This window comes from Colobus angolensis, unplaced genomic scaffold, assembly GCF_000951035.1.
Source record: "Colobus angolensis palliatus isolate OR3802 unplaced genomic scaffold, Cang.pa_1.0 Scaffold128, whole genome shotgun sequence".
NCBI lineage: Eukaryota > Metazoa > Chordata > Mammalia > Primates > Cercopithecidae > Colobus > Colobus angolensis.
This window is the reverse complement of record NW_012114030.1, coordinates 2,965,390-2,974,038: the sequence shown is the minus strand read 5'-3', so window position 1 is coordinate 2,974,038 and position 8,649 is coordinate 2,965,390. Positions and strand designations below refer to the sequence as shown.

At 57.5% G+C, this 8,649-nt stretch overlaps 1 protein-coding gene across 1 annotated transcript in view; it reads left to right on the top strand.

Moving 5' to 3' along the window:
* The window catches only part of ZNF629 (zinc finger protein 629), an 8,862-nt gene extending 444 nt beyond the window's left edge, over positions 1-8,418 (top strand). Inside the window, exons 2-3 of the mRNA XM_011933601.1 lie at positions 2,354-2,459; positions 2,615-8,418. Coding sequence (XP_011788991.1) covers positions 2,387-2,459; positions 2,615-5,160 — 2,619 coding nt within the window. The 5' untranslated portion in view covers positions 2,354-2,386 and the 3' untranslated portion in view covers positions 5,161-8,418. The remainder of the gene's footprint in view (positions 1-2,353; positions 2,460-2,614) is intronic.
* The last annotated feature ends 231 nt before the right edge of the window (positions 8,419-8,649 follow it).

Sequence of the window (8,649 nt, the reverse complement as noted above, 5' to 3'; positions counted from 1 at the left end):
GCGGGGGAGGGGAGCCTAGGGATTCTGGGAAGAGGGATCGGCCGGGGCCGGGGGCCGGCGCTGCCAGCGCAGCCCTGGAGGAACCTGGCAGTGCTTGAAGGAGCCGGGACCCCGGGGGCCAGGGCGGGGGCGGATGCCCAGGCTCTGGATCAGCAGCGGGACAGGGGTCGCGGCTCCAGGGGAGCAAGAAGCCCGGGGCCAACGGTGCAGGCGGTGGGGGGACCGGGCCGGGCGGCCGCATTCCCGCCGCCTCCATGTCAGGGTCACCCTGGGCCGTTCCCCACATCTCTCGGGAGGCGGCTCCTCCTTCCCTCCCTCTGCAGCAGGGCCATCGCGAGGTCTCAGGCTGGCGTGCCTGGCGCCTGGGCTCCCAGCGACTCGGCCTCCCTCGGTCTTCCCACGTCCATGCTCTGTGTCGGCCCTGTCATTAACCCTTTCCCTCCTACTCTGGACCACTGGGGGAGAATTTTTTGGAGACCATCGAGGTCCACAAGCTCTTACCTGTCCCCAGCAAACACAGCAGGGCCTCCTTCCCGGACCGGACATCAGGCAGCCCCCAGTGTGGCAGAGGTCTTCACTTCCACCACCCCAAAGACACTTACAGGCGGGGAGGGGGGATTCTCGGAGCTTAAGCAGCTGCAGAGATGAAGAAATTAATTTACTTCCTAAACGCTAACTTCTGTCTCTCCTACCGCTCTTTGGCAGGGTGCAGCCAGTCTTCCTTCACCTTGGTCACCTCTTGGCTGCCTCCTGCCATGTCTCCCTTGCCCCACTGCCCCTGTGCACACAGCGCCCACCCCACACAGCCATCTAAAGTTTCCAGGCCCCACCCAGGGATTCTCTGCAGGGTGTAAATGGTGTGGGACCTCCTTCTAGTGCTTTGTTCATGTGGCCCCGTTCCCTCATCCTGGACTCATCTCACCATTTTTGGAGTGACAGCTGGCTGGTTTTTTGTTGGTTTGTTTGTTTTTACCAGGGGGCCACTTGGAACTCCTGCTCCTTTGCTGCCATCCCCTTGCAAACTGATCTTTAAAGGCATTAAACCAAACAGGTGTTCCAGGGGCTAGGGACATCTCATTCATTCATTCATTGATTCATTCATTGATTCATTCATTCATTCAACAACGTTCCTGGAGCACCTATTCGGTGCCAGGCGCAGTCCTAGGCTTGGGAAACAGCCTCAACAAAGCAGAACAGAAGGAGTAGAAGGAGGGTCCAGGCAGGAGTGGGAATAGGAGGGCTTTGGTGAGGAGTATGGTTCCAGCTCCTGGGTGCAGACCGGCAGGCCTAGTCCCTGGGTGCAACTCCTCCTTTTCTAGACTGGGAACCCTCTGGGTCCCAGGAATTTCTCCAGCCTATTCTCACTACCGGCAGGCTCCCCATGAGCTGTCCTCATCACCTGTTTCCTGTCGGCCTCCCACGAGCATGAGTCTCACATGACTCCCAAGGTCACCTCGTGCTCTAAGAGACAGGGGTGAGCCAGACACGGAGCCCTGCTTTTGTCATCTTAGCTCTGCCACTTCCCAGCCTTGACCTTGGAGAGGTCTCCCCAGGCGTTGATGTACTAATCTGTAAAATGGACAGCCAGATTTCTGGGTCTCCTCACCATGCTGTGGGAGGACTGGGTGAAAGAAATGACACCATGGAAGGTGCTGGGTCCGCTGCAGGTGTTCACACAAGCATGCATTCTCCCCTTCTCCTTACTTTTTCTCTTCCTCTGGGGGGTTCCTGCAGATGCTCCTGGCCGCTTTAAACTGCCCCTCCCCCCACCTCCAGCCTGACCTTCTTTCTGTGCTTGGATAACAGGAAAGTGCCCCAGTCCTTTTAGAGGGCCCCTGTCTCCTCTGGGAAACTGGGGTGCTTTTTCTTAACCCTTTAAGTGTCTCCGGCAGCCTGCGTTCACTCTGGGGCACAGAAAAGTTTATTGGTCTCAATTAGCAGCCCCATTAGGAGGAAAATTAGAGTCTTAATGAGCTTCCTCTGATTAGCAAATAACAGGTTTCTCAGCCTCTGGGCATCTTAGGTGTGGGGTGAAAACCTCCTTCCCCTGTGGATGTCAGAGACCGTTCCAGCCCCCAGTCTGGGTTCAAAGGTTTATGAGTGATGAGTTTTTAATTACGCTCTTAAATTCACCTGCTTGCTTAGTTGTGCTCTTAAGATCTGGAGCGAGAATCAGGCCTGCAGGGGAAGAGGGCCACAGCAAGAACCCGTGCCCAGAAAAATGGGGTTGGAGGACACTGAAGCTCACACAAGGAGGAATGGGGTGGGGCAGGGCGGGAGTGAGGTTCAGGGGGAATAAAGCAAAGTGCGAAATCAGCTCCCAGTGTGCGCTCATCGCTCTCTTCCCCCGCAGGGTCCCTGGAACACTGCAGTCCTGAGCTCTGGGATGGAGCCCGAGACTGCGCTGTGGGGCCCGGATCTGCAGGGTCCGGAACAGAGCCCCAACGATGCTCACAGAGGTGAGGGGCACAAGAAGGGGCTGCGGTCCCGGCAAGACGGTGGCCCCGGCTCAGGGAGGGGCCTGGACTCTGGGGGACACCCAGGGGAGGGAAGAGAGACCAGACCCCGTGTTCTGAAAGGGGCTGGGGGCTGGAGACTCCCTTTCTCTCTGTAGGTGCCGAGAGTGAAAACGAAGAGGAGAGCCCTCGGCAGGAAAGTTCTGGGGAGGAGATCATCATGGGAGACCCGGCTCAGAGTCCAGAATCCAAGGACTCCATAGAGATGTCCCTGGAGAGACCCTCCCAGGACCCCTCTGTCACCCAGAACCCCCCAACCCCACTGGCTCACTCCAACCCCTTGGACCACCAGACCCCCCTGGAACCCCCAGCCCCGGAGGTTGTCCCTACCCCATCTGACTGGACCAAGGCCTGCGAGGCCAGCTGGCAGTGGGGCGCTCTCACCACATGGAACAGCCCCCCGGTCGTCCCTGCCAACGAGCCCAGCCTGCGGGAGCTGGTGCAGGGCCGCCCGGCGGGGGCGGAAAAGCCCTACATCTGCAACGAGTGCGGCAAGAGCTTCAGCCAGTGGTCCAAGCTGCTGCGGCACCAGCGCATCCACACGGGAGAGCGGCCCAACACCTGCTCGGAGTGCGGCAAGAGCTTCACGCAGAGCTCGCACCTGGTGCAGCACCAGCGCACGCACACCGGCGAGAAGCCCTACAAGTGCCCCGACTGCGGCAAGTGCTTCAGCTGGAGCTCCAACCTGGTGCAGCACCAGCGCACGCACACGGGAGAGAAGCCCTACAAGTGCACAGAGTGCGAGAAGGCCTTCACCCAGAGCACCAACCTCATCAAGCACCAGCGATCCCACACCGGCGAGAAGCCCTACAAGTGCGGCGAGTGCCGCCGGGCTTTCTACCGCAGCTCGGACCTCATCCAGCACCAGGCCACGCACACGGGCGAGAAACCCTACAAGTGCCCCGAGTGCGGGAAGCGCTTCGGTCAGAACCACAACCTCCTCAAGCACCAGAAGATCCACGCGGGCGAGAAACCATACCGCTGCACCGAGTGCGGGAAGAGCTTCATCCAGAGCTCGGAGCTGACCCAGCACCAGCGCACGCACACAGGCGAGAAGCCCTACGAGTGCCTGGAGTGCGGCAAGAGCTTCGGCCACAGCTCCACCCTCATCAAGCACCAGCGGACTCACCTGCGCGAGGACCCGTTCAAGTGCCCGGTGTGCGGCAAGACTTTCACCCTGAGCGCCACCCTGCTGCGGCACCAGCGCACTCACACGGGCGAGCGGCCCTACAAGTGCCCCGAGTGCGGCAAGAGCTTCAGCGTCAGCTCTAACCTCATCAACCACCAGCGCATCCACCGCGGCGAGCGGCCCTACATCTGCGCCGACTGCGGCAAGAGCTTCATCATGAGCTCCACCCTCATCCGCCACCAGCGCATCCACACCGGCGAGAAGCCCTACAAGTGCTCCGACTGCGGCAAGAGCTTCATTCGCAGCTCCCACCTTATCCAGCATCGCCGCACGCACACCGGCGAGAAGCCCTACAAGTGCCCCGAGTGTGGCAAGAGCTTCAGCCAGAGCTCCAACCTCATCACCCACGTCCGCACGCACATGGACGAGAACCTGTTCGTGTGCTCCGACTGCGGGAAGGCCTTCCTGGAAGCCCACGAGCTGGAGCAGCACCGGGTGATCCATGAGAGGGGGAAGACCCCAGCGCGGAGGGCCCAGGGAGACGCCCTGCTGGGGCTCGGGGACCCCTCCCTGCTGACCCCGCCGCCGGGAGCCAAGCCGCACAAGTGTCTCGTGTGCGGAAAGGGCTTCAACGACGAGGGCATCTTCATGCAACATCAAAGGATCCATATCGGAGAAAACCCCTACAAAAATGCAGACGGTCTCATCGCACACCCGGCCCCCAAACCTCCTCAGTTACGATCCCCGAGGCTCCCTTTCCGAGGGAATTCCTACCCTGGGGCTGCGGAGGGCAGAGCCGACGCCCCGGGACAGCCCCTTAAGCCGCCAGAGGGTCAGGAGGGCTTCAGCCAGAGGCGGGGACTGCTGTCCTCCAAGACCTACATCTGCTCCCACTGCGGAGAGAGCTTCCTGGATCGCTCTGTGCTCCTCCAGCATCAGCTCACCCACGGCAACGAAAAGCCCTTTCTCTTTCCTGATTATAGGATTGGCCTAGGGGAAAGCGCAGGGCCCAGCCCCTTCCTAAGTGGGAAGCCCTTTAAATGCCCTGAATGCAAACAAAGCTTTGGCCTCAGCTCTGAGCTGCTACTGCACCAGAAAGTCCATGCAGGCGGGAAGAGCTCCCAGAAGAGTACAGAGCTGGGGAAGAGCTCTTCCGTCCTCCTGGAGCATCTCAGGAGCCCCCTGGGGGCCAGACCCTACAGCTGCTCAGATTGCGGGGCCTCCTTCCTCGACCGCGTGGCCCTCACCCGGCACCAAGAAACCCACACCCAGGAAAAGTCCCCCAGTCCCGAGGACCCCCCTCCAGAGGCAGCCACCCTGTCCACAGGCCAGGAAGGTGAGGGGGAAGCCCCTACCCCCACGGGGAGCAGCAGCCATGGGGAAGGGGAAGAAGGGGAAAGCCCCAAAACCCGAGTGGAAGAAAAGCCCTATCTGTGCCCCGAGTGTGGAGACGGCTTCACAGAAGTCGCGGCCCTCCTGCTCCATAGGAGCTGCCACCCAGGTGTCTCCCTGTGAAATGGGTCTGGAGACCAGGGGCCTCGCTCTCTCCAGAGAGGAACACTGGATTTTTTTCCCCAAAAATAATTACATGGGGAAGGAAGGATAACCCTATCAGATGGTAGTGGAGTGGAGGAGAAAGAACCCTGGGAAAAAAATAGTGCTTTTACATCAGTGATGAGAAACCCTATAAAATTGTTGGTGGGAAGCACTTATAAGGCAGTAGAGAAAAACTGTTGGGTTAGAAGCCCTATAAATATGTAGGAAAAAAAAGCCCTTTAAGTCTGTAGCAGAAAAACCCTATAAACCATAGTGGATAAGAGCCCTATTAATTGTAGGAAGAGGTCCCAATATGTCTCTGAACAACCCTATAAAACTGTATCAAAATCCTTAGGAAAATCCTGTAGGGTTGGGGAAGTGCTGCGATGGCACTGACCCGGGAGGAGTGACCCTCAGAAGGTGCAGAAAACACCTCTCCTTCGCTGTTCCACAGGGTTCTCTCCCAGCGGCCCTGGACAGTTCCATAGAGGAAGATGCTCAGCTGGGGGAGTGGTGTGGGAACTGTGTGGAACTGCAAAGGAAGAAAACAGGAGAAAAATAAGTGACCAGGAGCTCTGGAGCCCCCAGAGGAGATAAGACAGAGACTAGGAAGGGAAGGTCCCGTTCACTGCACTGGGGTTCCTTGGGGTTTGAGGCCAATGTTAGATGAATTGGTGTGTTAGGGAAAGAGGCCTGTGGAATCCCTTATCAAAAAGAACCCCAAAATGGGGAAGAAAAAACAAATTGGCAAGCCTTTTTAAAGGCTGAAGTTTGGGGTGCAGAAACATGGTCAGTATAAGAATACTGAGAAACCACCACAAAAATTAGGGGGAAGCAGGGGTCAGTTCCTGTTAGATTACTTTGAGGGGAGCAAACCAAGGTGGGGAAACTGCTCACATGGAACCCAGCTAACTCCAGGCCTCTTCTTGCTTCCGGGAGCTTGTGAAACTGCAAGTTGCAGGCAGGTCCCAGCTCTCAGGCTGCAAGGGTTCTCCCCATACCAGGCAGGACCACCCTTTCTACCTGCCCAGCCAGGGACTTCTACTCTGCAAGGCCTCCAGGGACGGCGGTTGCCTCCCACCACATTCTCAGGTCTCACCGTCAGGAGGTTTTTCCTGAAATCTAACTGCCGCCAGTGGCAGCTCATTTCCTCGAATTCTGTCCTCAGTGAAGAGGGAGAACCGCTGCTAGTCAGACCTCCAAAGAATAAAGCCCTTCAGAGACTTAGGGCCTGCATGTGGGCCTCCCTAGCCTTCTCCAAGTCAGCAGGGCCACGGAATTCCTTAGAAAGCTTTGATTAGCCAGCAACTTGATTTTAAACTTCAGCCATTCATCTTTGTTGGTAGCAAGGCTGCCTCGCAGGATAAGGCAGCCACCCTGGTGGGGATCCAGGCATCCCACGGACTGAGCCACAGGTCCCGGAAGAGTCCGCAGAGGCCGTACCACCCTCCTCACCCTGGTACCTGGAGCCCTCCAGGGTTGTGATGATCCAGCCCAATCTCAGCCTTGGGATGGATGGGAGGGATTCCATCCATTTGGCTCCTCTCCTCCTTAGCCAGAAACCTTCAGAGAGAAACAGAAGGATGAGAAAAGCTCCCTTGCCAGGCCCATCTCACCTCCCACACCACACAGTTACATGTTCATAAACTCAGCCAAGCCTGCTCACAGGCCTGGGTGTATGTGGCTGGGGAGAGACTGCTGCCCTGTGAGATGGTGGAAGAGAGAAAACTCTTGAATGAAACATCTGTAACAAGAATCCCATTCCCTAATCCTGGAGACCCCTTCAAAAGGAGAGGACTCTGCTCAGCGCTGGGTTGGAAAGGAAGTGCAGGCCAGCCCCAGTAGTGCGGTGTCCTGGAGTAAGAGGACAGAGATGCCAGCTGCGGGGCCTGTCAGGAGTCGTGTCTCAGACAGGGGTGACCGGGATTTTTGCAAAGCTGTGGAAGAGACCTCTAATTCTATGACCTAAAGGTTCACACAACCTTTATGCAAATCCTTCCTCCTTCATCTATCCTGGCCCCAGCTGAATGACCCTAACATTTAAAAGGATTGAAATCTCAAACATTGCGGGAGGAAAACGCCAGTCCTGCTGGGGAGAGGGAGAAGGCAGGCCTCAGGATTGTGCATAGAACCTTGTTGCCATCTGCGTAACGCCCCAGCCTACCCAAGTGCCAGGAAGGGAAGCACTACTGAGGGAGGAGCTGCCTGTGGGTCTCCCTAACAGAGTGCCGATGAAGGGGTGTCCCTGTTAGACTGAGAAGTCTGCCAAGTCTAAGCAGATTTCCCCGCCCCCCAAGATGGTAGCAGAAACTGAAGTTGTAGAGACAAACCCCTCGCAAAGCCAGAAGCAGATGCCCTCAGAAACGGGCCTAAGGAATCTCCCCAGAAGAGAACTGAGGAGCAGCTTTTGGGGCTCAGAGGCCAGTCCGAGGGGAGGCAGGCGGTGTGGCCGAAGGCCGGCGCAGGCCTGTTTCGGACTAGGGTGTAGCATATGTAGTAGGATGCTCGCATGTTGTAGGGATGGGTGAGGGCTAAGGGGCTTGGCTCTGGTACGGGATGGATGATGTGAGCACAGTTCGTGGGGTCGGGCATTTTGCAGTAAGAAAGGGGCAGGGTCGGAGACCTCTGGGGTGTGGCCTGTTCTTTCTTGCCTACCTCCCCAACCTCCTTTAACCAGGCGCTTCCCTCCCAGAGTGAGCTACGTCTCGGGAGGATCGAAGCAGGGAGGTGGCAGTGGCTAGAGTTGCTCAGATCGGCTCAGATGAAGGCCCAGAGGTCAAAGCATTTGCCCACCAGAACTGAGTCTGGAAGGCACTGTGCAGCCAAACCCTCTTGTCCAATCACATGCAGACCCCAGGCCCCTCAGAAACGCCCTGGTGGAGGGAGGAGCCCAACAGATAGGGTCAGGGAGTCAGTGGGGAAAGCAGAGGGGAGAGCTTAGAGTGAAACTCGAAACTGCTGTGGACATGGAGGTCAGATGGGAACTTGGAACTGGGCACGAATCCTGAATGGTGGGGAAACTTGAAGCCATCACAGCCAAGAGGTGGGGTTCCCTGACCCGTCCTGAGGTCAGCAGCTCCCAGACTCCTTTGCCCCCACTAGGGAAGCCCCAGTCACCTGACTTGTCCCCTTGGAGTGAAGAGAGGCCCCACTTTTGAGTGTTGTGTGTCCAAAACAGTGTTGTGTCACCGGTGGTCATGTTGCTTAGTTGAAGAGAATAAAGGGAATAAGATTTCCTGGGTGTTTCTTGTTTTTTATTTCAGCCTAGAGGGAGCTGAAAGAGCACGGCCTCACCTTAAGCCGGAGCCCAGGAGTGACTGCAAAAGCTCAGGCCAGCCCCAGGCCCACCCTTCACCCAGGGGCCCTAAAATCCCCATCCAGTGCTGGCTTGTGGGAAGCTGAGGAGTTGATGAAGTTTTAAGCTGCACACCCTTGGTATGGAGAGGGATGAATCTGATGAGATGGCAG